Raw genomic sequence first — 15977 nt, 5'->3', positions numbered from 1 at the left:
ATATTCCAAAAATGCTCTCTCAAATTAGCCAAAAGAGATATTATTGATAATAACAGACTTAAGTAGTGAACTTCAAGGGCTTGTATGCCTTGGGATGTGAAACTCACTCACCTCAATCTCTTTCATCTCTGCTTCACTCAGAGTCAAAAGTTCATGGAGCCTCTTAATCTCATGTCTAGACTGTGCCTGAGAAAATAAAGGCATGATTACAGAATAAGTCATTACATTCAGGTAGATCATTTTCTGATCTTTATATGTGCTATAAAAGAGAAAATTAACAGTGATTTGCTTACTGTATACAAAATTAAAAGACTTTCTGAAACTTTTGAATGAAAAAACAGGTCAACCCATGAGACATGTAGTAGGGAATAGCTAGACAATTCATAATGCATACTTGAGCATTTTCAGCAGCTTATTATGCTGATGAAATGGATGATGGTACATGACCTATGTGCTTGCTTCATATTTGTTCTTGTTACATCTGTATCTATCTAATCATTTCTCAAGCACTCTGAACACAGTAAATACCACTTAATATTACTTTTAATCTACCTTCCTGTGGACACCAACCTGCCTAAACCTGTAACAATATCTGATTAATGAGCATATTCAAAACACAAAAGATGTGAAACTCATCTTGAAACTGAATGGAGCAGATTTTCTGACGAGGAGAAACTCGACTGTGACAACTAACAGCTCTGCATAGGATCATGACTTGTGAAGTGTGCATGGAATCATACCTCCTGTTCCTCAAAGTTTTGGGTCTGTTGAGTGACAAAGTCCTGCAGTCCAGACACTTCCTCTGACTTCTGACCAAGTTCCATCTTCACTGCTTCAAGTTCTGCTGCCCTGTTACACATAGAAAATGACCAATTTCTCATTCATGGCTTTAAAACAATTAGGATATACAAACAAAAACAAAAACAAAATGACATAAGAATATTCACAGACTTATGCTTGATCAGCTGTTAGATTATAAATCTTCTGAAACCTCATCCCTAATACACATACCACTACATTTGAAAGAAATGATTCTCTGGCAAAAATATGAGTCTTCCATCCAACTACAGTCAACTCCGCATAACTCAAATCCATTGGGACTGGAAAATAAGTTTTTCAAACTTAGGCAATGCTCAACTTTGGTGATGTAATCAACACACAATTTTTCCAATTTGGTCTGAGAATTTACTCTTATTTCAGCCCAAACTCTCTTGCAGAGTCCAATGTATTCAGTTTCTGACATAAACAGCAACCTTTTCTAACATAAAAAGCACAAATGCTGCTTTACAAGCCATCAGAAAAACACCTACAAGGTGAATATAATGTATGTCTTCATGGCTCTCTGTGAGTTTCCTAAACAAATTCCTTGTCCATTTGACAATCTTTTCCCAAAATATACCAATGTCTATATTCTTACTTTTCTGTAGAAGATTTGAGCAGTGCGTCCATCTCGTCCTGTAGAGCAGCTAGTCTCACTTCAGACTCCCTCACTTTATCCTGTGCCTGGGAGTCATCGGTGGCACCCTCACCCTCTCTCTGTTCCAGTCTGGTGTAGGCTTCCTGGAGTTGGAGCCGGAGTTCAGAGATCAGAGACTCGCTGCGCTCCTTTTCAATGGTCAGCTGGTGCTCCAAGTCTCCCTTATCACTCAGGGCCTGAGTGACCTCAGCTCTTATCTTTTCCTGACATCATCAAAACCATGGCAACATGACACCGATTAACATGCTGGTCTCGCATTTGTAGTATAGGCTAAAATCAATGTTTGTATCTGCCCTCCAACCACAATTAAGAATACATAATCTGCATAATCTCTTGCTGCTTTATACGTATGTGCATTGCTGAACTGCAAGTATATTGGCACAAGATATGTTGCATGAATATACCGGGTAAGTTTGTCATAAACACACACACACGCACACACACACATGTATATATACAGCCCATACATAAGTTAACGCTGACATGGATTACCATTGTAAATAGCATCATGTACTTATATCTATTTCTAGTCTGATAATCTTTATCTAAGATGACATCAGCAATTACTTCCCACCAAAAAAAATAGTAATAATAGGCTACAGCTTTCAAATACATGTATATCTATTTCATTTTTGTGGGACTCTACAGAAATTCTGCTTCTACTATTTTCTCTTGATATGCTTTTTTTCTCCATCTAACCATCACTCACCATACTTCACTAAAAATCATGACCTGTGAAATAGATTTGTTTTAATGAAGACCTTGCAATAAAGCAATGTCAATGGTAACAGGCATAATCCCTGATTATTGATTGGCTGTTATCATATGTGAGAGAGAGAGATCAGCCTTTCCAGTTTCAGCCATCAACTGTAGGCCGATATCAAACTGTAATTGCCAATTTACCTCTTGTTCCTTCAGCATAGAGCTCTCCAGTGTCATGAGTTCCTGTACCTTTTTGACTTCCTCTGACTTCTGGGAGAGTTCACACTTCACTGCATCAAATTCAGCTGACCTGAAACACAACCATGGGCATTATAGAGACAGATGAGTTATACTGATAAGTTCACATTTAGTTTTAGTGAAACTAGAGAAATTGTAACCATGTGCACTGTATTGGTTCCAACATCATTATCAAATCCATGGGCCATTTATCTAAGTTAACATGCACAAAAGGCTATCGCAAATTGAAGGTAAAGATTTTTCATGGTTTACTTATATAGAACACCAACACTTAATCTAAATGGGTTTGACAGTGACTGGAAATTAAAGTCTTATGTACAGTGAGAAATTTACCAATCGCATCTCACATTTAAACACTGAAATAAGTCAAGGTTCTTGCCTTGCCGCAGCCAGTTCTTGCAGTTTGTCCATATCTTCCTTCATAGCAGCTAATTTTCTCTCGGACTCTGCCACCTTTTCCTTCTCTGCCTCCATCCCTTTCTGAAGGTCCTCTATGACTGTCCGTCCCTCCATGCCTGACAGCTTGTCGTAGGCTTCTTGCAGCTGCTGACGAAGTTCGGAGATCATGGACTTGTTGCGTTCTCTGTCCATGCTCAGCTGATACTCTACATCTGTCTTCTCATTCTGTGCTTGAGTGAGTTGGGCTTTCATCTTGTCCTGATATCAATAAAAATACAAACAACCTATGTCACTTGCTCTTCAAATCATTACTGGAGAACTACATCAAACATGGCAAGCTCCCTTCATTCTTGTTAATGTGTCAGATACTGTACATTCTAACTCTTAAAGGGAACGTAAACCCAAAGAGCAATGTGGATTGAGTGAAAGCAGCAACATTGGTAGAACACATCAGTGAAAGTTTGAGGAAAATCGGGCAATCGATGCAAAAGTTATGAATTTCTAAAGTTTTGGTGTTGGAACCGCTGGATGAGGAGACTACAAGAGGTTATGACGTATGAGTGGACAACAGTACAAAGAAAATATAAAGGAAATTCAACAAAAATTCACTTTTCTAGCCTTATGAAAGGGCACTTGACTAACCGCTTTCAGAAAGCAGGGGGAATAATTGCTACCCTTAACATTATGTCAGTATCAAGTTGATGGAATTTGTAATTTTCATGAAAACTGAGTTTTTGTGGAATTTTCTTTATATTTTGTTTATATTGTTGTCCACTCATACGTCATAACCTCTAGTAGTCTCCTCATCCAGCGGTTCCAATACAAAAACTTTGAAAATTCATAACTTTTGCATCGATTGTCCGATTTTCTTCAAACTTTCACTGATGTGTTCTACTAATGTTGCCGCTTTCACTCAATCCACATTGCTTTTTGGGTTTGCGTTCCCTTTAAAAAAAAGAAGAACATAGTGATGACAATGCCATTTGGCATGGGTAATTTCCTCACATTTTCCAGTCAAATCTGGCTAACTAGGTGCACTTGAGCTACCATCAAATTCAGGTTCTGAAATTATGATATGATTCATAGATAGCAACCACCTGTTACTGTGACAAGTTATTAATTGTGGAACTGGTCAATAATCTGGGCCCCATTTCATAAAGGGTTGATATGATGACAAATCTTGCTGGAATGGCAATTGTCATGGTAATGACAAAAATCCAGCTTCCTGATTGGCTGTTGATGTGGATAGCTGCCATTCCAGCAAGTTAAGAGGTGCTATCTTATCATCTTTTATTTTATCCCAATGCCAGCTGCACATGACATCAGCTCAATAATGACACACTTGCCTCTATCTCTTTGCTTGCTTGTTCACCCAGGCTAATTAGTTGGTGCAACCTCTCAATTTCATGCTGGTACTGGATCTAAGAGGGAGAATATAAAAGGACAAAATAATATATTGGTTTCCATCACTAAGGAGACATTTTGGTCAACTGAGTATGAGAAAGGTGTCGACATTATACAGAGTATACATATTAGTAATGCCAATCCGATATTCCATTCTATTCCATTCATTGATTCTTACTTTCCAATCACTGACTAAACTTTTACCACGGTCCCATTTCATAAAACTTGTTATCAGTGACAACTGCCACATTTCTGAGACAAATTTGCTCTTAGCCAATCAGATGCAAGGATTCCAGTAGCTTATAACAACTATGACAACTTGTCACTGATAACAAGTTTTATGAAACGGGCCCAGGTCTTTGTATCACAATGTTTTTCTTCGACATAACATTTCTAGCTGGTGATACAATTCAATGTTCTGCACAAATACGTTGGGTATGTATCTTGTTCCAATCATATGCTTACGCCTTTTAACTGATACTACCTACAGTCATCTGATGAAATCTCAAGTGTTACCTCTTGATCCTTCTGGGTGGTTCCTTCCAGACGTGTGAACTCCTGAAGCTCAATGAACTCTTCCGTCTTTTGTTTGAGCTCAGACTTGGCTTGTGCCAGCTCCTCCTTCCTGCTCATAAAGAGACAGAATGTGAACAGGAACATTAAAAGCAAGGAAAAGAAGAAATTACGCGGTGCGTAATATATGTCCCCGCCGGAAGTAACATTTAGTAGCAAAATGTACAATATACGTAAAAAATCAAGGTCAAAGGTCAAAGAAGTCAATGGTCAAAATTCTGTGTAGAAGTTTTGAAGCCCTCACCTAGTGCCATCACATAAAGCAAACGGAAGCAAAATCGGGTTAGAAATGGCAAAGGAGTAGCATTTGTAGCCAATGTACAATATAGGTCAAAAATCAAGGTCAAAGGTCAAAGTCAAAGGTCAAAATTCTGTGTAGAAGTTTTGAAGCCCTCACTTAGTGCCATCACATAAAGCAAACGGAGGTGAAATCGGGTTACAAATGGCGAAGGAGTAGCATTTTGTAGCAAAATGTACAATACAGGTCAAAAATCACTTAGGTCAAAGGTCAAAGAAGTCAAAGGTCAAAATTCTGTGTACAAGTTTTGAAGCTCTCACCTAGTGCCATCACATAAAGCAAACGGAATCGAAATCGGGTTAGAAATGGCGAAGGAGTAGCATTTTGTAGCCAATGTCCAATATAGGTCAAAAATCAAGGTCAAAGGTCAAAGAAATCAAAGGTCAAAATTCTGTGTACAAGTTTTGAAGCCCTCACCTAGTGCCATCACATAAAGCAAACAGAAGCGAATTCGGGTTAGAAATGGCGACGGAGTAGCATTTTGTAGCAAAATGTACTATACAGGTCAAAAATCAAGGTCAAAGGTCAAAGAAGTCAACGGTCAAAATTCTGTGTAGAAATTTTGAAGCTCTCACCTAGTGCCATCACATAAAGCAAACGGAATCGAAATCGGGTTAGAAATGGCGAAGGAGTAGCATTTTGTAGCCAATGTACAACAATATACGCAAAAAATCAAGGTCAAAGGTCAAAGAAGTCAAAGGTCAAAATTCTGTGTAGAAGTTTTGAAGCCCTCACCTAGTGCCATCACATAAAGCAAACGGAGGCAAAATCGGGTTACAAATGGCGAAGGAGTAGCATTTTGTAGCAAAATGTACAATACAGGTCAAAAATCACTTAGGTCAAAGGTCAAAGAAGTCAAAGGTCAAAATTCTGTGTACAAGTTTTGAAGCCCTCACCTAGTGCCATCACATAAAGGAAACGGAATCGAAAATCGGGTTAGAAATGGCGAAGGAGTAGCATTTTGTAGCCAATGTCCAATATAGGTCAAAAATCAAGGTCAAAGGTCAAAGAAATCAAAGGTCAAAATTCTGTGTACAAGTTTTGAAGCCCTCACCTAGTGCCATCACATAAAGCAAACAGAAGCGAAATCGGGTTAGAAATGGCGACGGAGTAGCATTTTGTAGCAAAATGTACTATACAGGTCAAAAATCAAGGTCAAAGGTCAAAGAAGTCAACGATCAAAATTCTGTGTACAAATTTTGAAGCTCTCACCTAGTGCCATCACATAAAGCAAACGGAATCGAAATCGGGTTAGAAATGGCGAAGGAGTAGCATTTTGTAGCCAATGTACAATATACGTAAACAAGGAAAAGTAGAAATTACGCGGTGCGTAACATATGTCCCCGCCGGAAGTAGCATTTTGTAACAAAATGTGCAATATAGGTAAAAAATCAAGGTCATTGGTCAAAGAAGTCAAAGGTCAAAATTCTGTGTAGAAGTTTTGAAGCCTTCACCTAGTGCCATCACATAAAGCAAATGGAATCGAAATTGGGTTAGAAATGGCGAAGGAGTAGCATTTTGTAGCCAATGTACAATATAGGTCAAAAATCAAGGTCAAAGGTCAAAGAAGACAAAGGTCAAAATTCTGTGTAGAAGTTTTGAAGCCCTCACCTAGTGCTATCACATAAAGCAAACGGAATCGAAATCGGGTTAGAAATGGCGAAGGAGTAGCATTCTGTAGCAAAATGCACAATATAGGTCAAAAATCAAGGTCAAAGGTCAAAGAAGTCAAAGGTCAAAATTCTGTGTAGAAGTTTTGAAGCCCTCACCTAGTGCCATCATATAAGCAAACGGAATCTAAATCGGGTTAAAAATGGCGAAGGAGTAGCATTTCACAGCAAAATGTACAATATAGGTCAAAAATCAAGGTCAAAGGTCAAAGAAGTCAAAGGTCAAAATTCTGTGTAGAAGTTTTGAAGCCCTCACCTAGTGCCATCACATAAAGCAAACGGAATCGTAATCGGGTTAGAAATGGCGAAGGAGTAGCATTTTGTAGCAAAATGTACAATATAGGTCAAAAAATCAAGGTCAAAGGTCAAAGAAGTCAAAGGTCAAAATTCTGTGTAGAAGTTTTGAAGCCCCTCACCTAGTGCCATCACATAAAGCAAACGGAATCGAAATCGGGTTAGAAATGGCGAAGGAGTAGCATTTTGTAGCAAAATGTACAATATAGGTCAAAGGTCAAGGTCAAAGGTCACGACTGAAATTCTGTGTAGAAGTTTCAAAGCTCCCATGTAGTGCTATCATATAAAGCAAACAGAATCAAAATTGGCTCATAAATGACAGAGAAGTAGCAAATTGAAGATTTTGATCACACACGGACGCACACACGGACACACGGACGGACGGACGGACGGACGGACACACGGACACACACACGTACGGAGCCCGTTTCATAGTCCCCTGCTCGAACTCGTTCGGCGGGGACAAAAATCAAGGTCAAAGGTCAAAGAAGTCAAAGGTCAAAATTCTGTGTACAAGTTTTGAAGCCCTCACCTAGTGCCAGCACATAAAGCAAACGGAAGCGAAATCGGGTTATAAATGACGAAGGAGTAGCATTTTGTAGCAAAATGTACAATACAGGTAAAAAATCAAGGTCAAAGGTCAAAGAAGTCAATGGTCAAAATTCTGTGTTGAAGTTTTGAAGCTCTCACCTAGTGCCATCACATAAAGCAAACAGAATCGAAATCGGGTTAGAAATGGCGAAGGAGTAGCATTTTGTAGCCAATGTACAATAGAGGTAAAAAATCAAGGTCAAAGGTCAAAGAAGTCAAAGGTCAAAATTCTGTGTACAAGTTTTGAAGCCCTCACCTAGTGCCATCACATAAAGCAAACGGAATCAAAATCGGGTTAGAAATGGCGAAGGAGTAGCATTTTGAAGCAAAATGTACAATATAGGTCAACGGTCAAGGTCAAAGGTCACAACTGAAATTCTGTGTAGAAGTTTCAAAGCTCCCATGTAGTGCTCAAAATTGGTTCATAAATGAAAGAGAAGTAGCAAATTGAACATTTTGATCACACACAGACGCACACACAGACGGACGGACGGACACACGGACACACACACGTACGGAGCCCGTTTCATAGTCCCCTGCTCGAACTCGTTCGGCGGGGACCAAAAAATGTATTAATCAATGCCTTTCAAGAAATTAAAGCAAAGTATTATCATATCTGGTGCATCATCATGTAACCCATATGAAGTCAGAGATCATTAACAGAAGAAAATATGCATGAAGTTGGCTTTGGCACTATGACCTTTACAGTTTTCTAACTTTTAATTCTTTTCTAAAATATATTTCTTGTAATGAAGAAGGACAAATGCCCCAAATGTATCAATTTAGAGCTTAGCATATGACAAATTCATATCTGCCAAAAAACAAAGACTATTTTGTCAAAAGTATGCCACTTTCATGATGATGCATCACATATCATAAGCATGCAATGCATCAGAGGGAAATGTGATGGAATGGACGATATGGCAGTGTCACTTTTAGGTCAAGCTCCTTTATAATGTTACTCACAGTTTGTTGATATCGGCCGAAAGTACATCATTGTCCTCAAACTCAATGGTTTCTCGAGACTCCAGCCTCTCTTGCAGCTGCTCCTTCTCCTTCTGGGTTGTCTCCAGGGCAGTCAGTGCCTCCAGCAGCTGCTGCTCAGATTGGGACACTGCAGCCTGCCAGAACCATGTGAGGAAGCATGTATTAAAATCTATGCCCTATGATGACACTTTTACCATCACTGTGATACATTCCTCCACTTTAGCTGCTGCCTGCTGGAGTTCTCATGAACTCTTTTTTTTTTTAACACTCTTCAGCCACAATTACTTCAAGTAGTCTGTGAGAATCAATGGTTCTTACACTTTGTTAGTAAAATACAGGTAACAGAAATGAACAATTGTACTACTCCCCTCCCCCCCCCCCCCCCCCTCACACACACTTGCCATGTCTCTATGAATAACATGACCTGAGACACCTGTGACAATTTTGTCTGTAATTGGTCAAAATGTCTACACTTAGTAGATATCGTACTGTTGATAAAACTGTTTTTCGGTAGCACACACGACAAAGTACTTGTGAACTTCTTTTCTAATTGGGTGTGTCAGATTATATTCAAAGCTCAAAGCAGATATTGAACAGAAGTCATTAACGTAAGACGAATTGATACTTTTGCATGGTTTTATTACAATGTTTTCTTTTTTTCTTTCATGCTGCAGTCTTTGCACCACCAACCTACCCATTATTCCACTTTTTACTCAGTATAGGGTGGTAAAAATGGAACAAATATCCCTTCTTTGATGTCTCTAACACCTCTTTTCCCTGAAAGTTCAAATAGAAATCTGACATAAAAGATAGTACCTTCATTTCATTGATTTCTGAATCTTTGCTAATGAGTTCGCTCATGGCACCTTCAAAGGCTTGCTGGAGATCCTCATCTTCTTCTGACTTGGCTTCTGGAGTTGCAGCTTCAACAGGCTAAACAAACACAAACACACACACAATGAGGCATACTAACATCAACATTTTTTCAAGAATGCAATAATGTGTGATATAGAATGTGATTAAAATTTTCTGAGTGATATGATACAGCATCTGATTTCCTTTCATTCGTCTTTTCAGGAAAAAGAAATAAGAATGAAAGCATGGGGTAGCATCTGAAAGAACTTCAAAGAGAAGGTCTTGAATAGCTCAGGTGTACTGATGCCATACACAATTGCCAAATAATTCATTGGAGATGCAAGTAAAATGAAGCACGCACTCACACACACACACACACACACACACACACACACACACACACACACACTTTTTTTGTTTTATGATATTCTTTGTTTGAGTTCCATTCAATATCAAATCCATATTAACAATAAAATCAATATTACCAACAACAAAAACTTATGCTGCTGAATCATATTTCAAGCATACAGTACATTATATTTGAGGGGTTTTTTTCCAAATCATACCATGTTTTTATAAGAAAAATGACATAAAATTCTGCATAACTCTCAGAAAAAGCTATTTTGATCAGCCTAATCAAGCCCATCCAAATGTGCCTTATTACACACATACCCAAAAAGAATTGTGCTACTACATCATTTTTTTTAACATAACTTCCTTTTCTTTTTCTTTTTTTTGCAGAGCACACGCCATATACATAAATATATCAGATGAAGTATAACTCTTAACAGTGAAAAAATGTCTTGATCAACTTGATCAGATTACTCAATATCCGCTTCATTACCAAAATTATCTTACCCTCTCTTGAGAATACAGCATTTCCCAAAACGTGTCGTACAAAAAGCATGCTTAAATTAACCGAACAAAACTCATCATTTTTATTCAACCGATCAACCTACGCCCTCCCCCCGTACAAAACAAAATAACCATATGTGTATATTATCAAAACAAACCATATTCCTGCCTAACCCCTTAACCATTACTCTATTACCTAACTACATCTACCTAACCCCGACCATCCCCACTTACTTCCCCACTAACATACTCCCCCCCCCCCCCCTTTCCTGGTAACTTTCCCTCAACACACACACCCATATATACACAAAACATCAACAAAAAACAAAAACAAACATACCCACAAGTGCGCACTCACAAACACCAACACTTGCACACCAATCACACTACATACATGTGCTATTATGGTTACCTGTTTCCTAGACAGTTAAACACACACCAAAAACCAAAGCTAACTAAACGTTTGACATGGGAGAGAAAGAAAAAAAAAGTGACCACCATAATGCTGATACATACCGATTCCTAAGCATTAATATGGCACAAACCGAAACTGACCATACATCTGACGTGGGGGAAGAAAGATTAAAAAAAAAAAAAAAATAACATATATAATTCATACTATCAATGTGGGCACCTATCCCCAGCCAACAATGAGGATAAATCAATGAGAAAAAAAACAAAAAACAAAAAACACTCTCTATGAAAGTTTCAACTGCTCCCATTTTTGCAAATGAAACCCAAGCTTACCTGCTTTCACCGCAACGTTCTTTTCCTCCTCTATCAATTCCAAAACAAATTTCTTTATCTTTACCCTCTTGGGTAACTTATTTTGTTCTCTTGACCGAAATATTACAATTTTCATCAAAATTATCAAAGCATTCACACATTTGATTCGATTTGAACTACCTCGTAAACTCAAGAAAATATCTCTCCATTCGAATCCTTCTAACTCAACTAAATCATAATACTCAATAAGAAACTGCCATATCGGCTTTACTTTCACACAATCAAAAAATATATGTGAATAAGTTTCCCTTTCCAATTGACAATAAGAACACAGATTATCATTCACAAAACCGAACTTGAACAAATGTTCCCTTGTATATATCACCCCATGTAACAACTTAAACTGAAATTCCCTATGTTTACTAAGTAAAGTCGTACTTCTAGGTCTAATAAATAAATTTCTAATTTCCTTATCACTGAAATCATACTTCACTTCACCATATCTCACACACACACACACACACACACACACACAAAAGGAGCTTACAATCATGTAAAGGCTATAGTAATGAACCCTTCTGGGTCACATGTGCAGACATAAGGATCAATGCCAGAACATCATGACATTCCAATAAATAATTTGTCCTCTTTGACTTACATCTGTTTGGCTGGCTGCATCCCTAGAGTACTCCTCAGACATAAATTTCTCCACATCTTCAGCAAAGCGAACATTAGCCCTCCTCCGCTTTGGCTTGGACGGTTGCCCAAGGTCAAGGTCAAAAGGATCAATGTCAACACCTTCACTGGACGACAGTATTTCATGCCGAAAATTGTGGGAGGCTTCTTCGTTGAATTCTGCATTAAGAAAGAATGTTTAGCCAATCCATTAGTCATTTTATTGACTGTTGCCACTGAAAAACAACCAATGTCGTTTACTAAATATTACGGTTGTACAGGTAAGGTATTCTTGCAATTTGGCATTAGACTTCTCAGGGGAAAATTCTGATCATTACTGTGTTCAGGATAAAGTAATACAAAACTCACAATAGTCTATCAAAACATTATGACGTATTAATTTTTTCCATTCAAAAAGGTGAGAGTAAAGAAATTACAAAAGTTGCGATAAACAAACACTCATTAACAAGTTAGTAAAAACAGGTTCAAGCTGAAGCAGTTAAGGAGGGCTGCAACATAAGAATAAAAGAGTGAGTAATATCATAACAGCAAAAAGCACTACATTTAACCCTATTCCCATCGGGGGGGGGGGGGGGGGCAAACCCCCTCCCCCCTGGACGTTTTTATTTGTAATTATTCCTCAACGCGTGATGCTCTCGCCGCGACAGTTTTGACTTTTTTCTTTCAAGTATCGCGCAACTTTTAAGACCAAATTTGTCGCATCCGGGCATACTGTTTGAAGCCATGCCCCTTTGAAAAAAATTCGTCGACCCAAAAATTGCTCAAAAACATGATTTTGTGTAATGTAAATTGTGTTTTTGCAATTAATTCATATAAAAATGAATATTTTTACTTTCAATGGCTGCTAATGATTAGCCTGATAATGCTTTAAAAAGTTTCTGTGACAAATTTTGATGAAAAAACAACAAAAACAATAAGGAAAAACAAAGGAATACATAAGAAATTCAATAAACAATAAAATACATAAGAAATAATCATGAAGCCAAATTTTTGCTTCAATATTATTGTTGAGGATATTGAAAAGAATATGTTCACCAAAAATTAGAAGTCTTGGAGCTTTATTTTTTTATTTATAAGCCAAAAGATCGAGCGATCCACCACCGAGATCTGAAGGGGAGGCCAAAAAGTCCCCCCCCCCCCCCCCCCCCCCCCCGGTGGTTTCAAGTCCCTCAAAAAACCTGGTGGGATTAGAGTTAACAGACACATGAGATAAGTTATTAAAAAAACCACACAGAACAAAGGCAATTTCAAGCTTCAGTGTTCATGGATAAGTTGCATATTATCTTTAGTCATGCCAGCCCTTAACTTGGTAACCATCAAAGAGCTCCTGCTCATGAGAAACTGACAGTCCCCTTAAGTGTTTTGTATCTAGATGCAGGCCATAAGAGTAGCTTCTACTTGGGGGGTTGGATGGGAAATCATTCTAGTGTGATGAAAACATATATGAGTTTGATTGTGAGTTTCGTTCACCAAAATATAACAGGTAATATGAAACCCTAAATTTTGAAAGCAGAAATGATGGTGACTTGAGGACAACTTTGTTTCCTTCAACCAACTACTGCATGCATCTAATGCTAACATGAGCTCTACTACAGCAAATAAATATCAAATCAAGGTAGGCTTGCAAAGCACATAAACAGTAGACATTATATACTACACTATAGCACATCACACAAGACCTATTCTCCAGAACACTTGGCATTCACATTAGCACAGCAAAGGAATTTGGTAAAAGCAAGTGACATACAGATTATGCTTACCAACAATACAATTGACCAGCACGACATGAAATGACAGCAAAGAGAAATATAGTTCATGTTTGATAAGAATCATGTGAACTATAATTAAAACTACAGTTGTGAGGATCAAAATGTCAACTGAAACAAAGTATATGCAGGTAAATACAAAAGAATGGCCAATTGCTACATTACCAAGAATTATTACCCTGTGCTATGCGCAAAGCAGTACAGTATGTGAGCAAGAACACTCCTAACATTTAGGGTCAAGCAAGAACCTCCATGCAATGACCACCTTAAAACCATACTCGGCTGGCCTAATTGTTCAAAATTAAAGGTCCTGTTTACCTTTGGGAGCAGTGATTTAAAAAATTGTAAAGATATTACATTTGATGAATATGTGTAGGCCTGTCGTGTCACAAAACATCCTACCATATAAGATTTTCGCGATAAAGTCTAAAATATAAGGAGATATCAGTGTTTTTCTCAATAAACCGTAACTGTAGACGGTTCAGTCTGGAAACATTCTTATTATAACTATTGTTCACATTTTGTGTATCTAACAAGATTCACATTTTTACAGTGGTTGTTTCTATCCCTGACTCACATTTTAGAACTATTTTAAAGCACTAATGCTGTGTTTTTATTTCATCTGCAAATGGTAAATTATGCCTTTGATCTCAATATCCTGTAACTTAAATTCTTCTTGAGTGTACAAGAACATCAATACTTTGCATCTTCCAAGTAATATTATGACAGTCAAATTAAAAAAAAATTAGTTTCTTGTGCTCAGATATCAGCTAGCTGTCTAGGGACCTTGAAGATCAACAGGTACTGCCAGGGAATGACTTTGTGTTTGCTGTATGACAGGTAGACTGGCTCACTCAGAAATATATTTCACAATTCAGTTTTTTCATTATAGGACTCTGCACCAACCTGGCAAAAAATGCAAATACATGTCCTTTTGCAAAAGGACATTTGTGTAATTTTTTTTTTTTTTTTTGCGAGGTTGATGCTCTGTATTGAAACATAAGTCAATGCAATTATGCAAAGGTATTACAATAACTTACAGCTACTGTGCATTTGTGCCTGAGCTACAATGGATGCTTGCTTTGAAATACTATCTGTTAATGTCACGTTGCTCAAAATTCCACGACATTAAAAAGTATGTGCAAGTAATGAGTAATTTTACCCATTCAATTAACCCTTCTATGAGTTGTGATTTCGCATTTCTAATATCTGGAAAGAAAGTAACGAGGTCCATAATTAGTAGTTGACAGAAATATATAGTTTTCAAACCATAATTCAGAATGTTGACTTTGAACTATGTTCATCGCCATGTCAAATCGCAAGGTTATGTAGAGGAGTAGTCCCACATGTTTGTATTTGACATCTGTACTGTTCAGTGCACTTTATTTTGCAAGTAGATATCTCCATGATATGTACTATTGAAACAAGAACAAAAATGTCTCTGCTCCTACTGAGAGTGAAAAGAGAATGCATAGACTCACCACTGCTGCTGATAGAGCTGGGACTATTACTATCCACAGAAGACTGGCTCATGTTCACAGACCCTGGTAGGGAAAGCATGGAGACATCCACTGATGACGGACCACCCATGGCTCGCCGTGTCATGGGACCCGGGGACATGAACACGCCCTTGCGCATGCCAGGGCACCATGTCTCCCTACGAGCCTGTGGTGAAGTTCAAAAGTAGGAAGCTTAAGCCATTTAATGCTCCATTCTCATTTCTTACAAACTACAATATCTACTAGCAGGGTGAACTAAATATACAAGGATAGGCTTTGCAAAACTGAGGGTTCATCTTTCTCAATTTTCCAAATCTTGGCTTAGAGTAAAATTGCAGTGGAACCACGTACACAATTATTTCTGAAGGAGCAAGACAATAGTTTTTTTTTTTTTTTTAAATATCAATTGTCCAGGGTAATATTTGTAATGATTTACTTTCATGGTACCACAGCATAATGTCAAATACTGTACGGAATATGATCTCTAAAACAACTTATTGAATACAGTGTGTATCATTGTGGCAATATCAGCATTAATTTCAGAAAAAACAAACAAGAAAGGGAATAACTCACAACAGATTTCAACATGAAGTCAAGCTACTCTTTCATTTTTTGCTATGAAGAAAATATACAATTACAATACATATCCTGAGATGATGAGGACAAATTACATCATAGGGCATCAGGGATCAACACTAACTTTTTTCATTCATGGTCTATTTGGGCCACTAAAATCTTTGAATTTGAAATGTTGGTGGCCTGAAATAAAAAACACAAAAATCCATTTAGAATTTTAGTTGCCCAATCGGATCACCAAAAGATAAACTTTCTGGAAATTTGGTGGACTGGTATCAATGTTTAGTGGCCCAAGGCCACTAATAATGTTGAGCCCAGGATATGTAGAATATCGTATAGCTCATAATTACT

At 37.8% G+C, this 15977-nt stretch overlaps 1 protein-coding gene across 1 annotated transcript in view; it reads right to left on the bottom strand.

Moving 5' to 3' along the window:
• The window catches only part of LOC139721530 (uncharacterized), a 51497-nt gene that overhangs the window by 23087 nt on the left and 12433 nt on the right, over window positions 1–15977 (bottom strand). Inside the window, exons 12-22 of the mRNA XM_071632845.1 lie at window positions 15033–15216; window positions 11748–11944; window positions 9470–9586; window positions 8633–8787; window positions 4757–4865; window positions 4183–4257; window positions 2817–3094; window positions 2381–2489; window positions 1418–1680; window positions 741–849; window positions 112–186 (exon numbers count right to left, since the gene is read on the bottom strand). Coding sequence (XP_071488946.1) covers window positions 112–186; window positions 741–849; window positions 1418–1680; window positions 2381–2489; window positions 2817–3094; window positions 4183–4257; window positions 4757–4865; window positions 8633–8787; window positions 9470–9586; window positions 11748–11944; window positions 15033–15216 — 1671 coding nt within the window. The remainder of the gene's footprint in view (window positions 1–111; window positions 187–740; window positions 850–1417; window positions 1681–2380; window positions 2490–2816; window positions 3095–4182; window positions 4258–4756; window positions 4866–8632; window positions 8788–9469; window positions 9587–11747; window positions 11945–15032; window positions 15217–15977) is intronic.

This window comes from Diadema antillarum, unplaced genomic scaffold, assembly GCF_040938485.1.
Source record: "Diadema antillarum isolate AM-2024a unplaced genomic scaffold, OU_Dant_1.0 scf00000145, whole genome shotgun sequence".
NCBI classification, from domain to species: domain Eukaryota; kingdom Metazoa; phylum Echinodermata; class Echinoidea; order Diadematoida; family Diadematidae; genus Diadema; species Diadema antillarum.
Note: the sequence above shows the minus strand (reverse complement) of the source record. Positions and strands in the feature narration are given on the sequence as shown.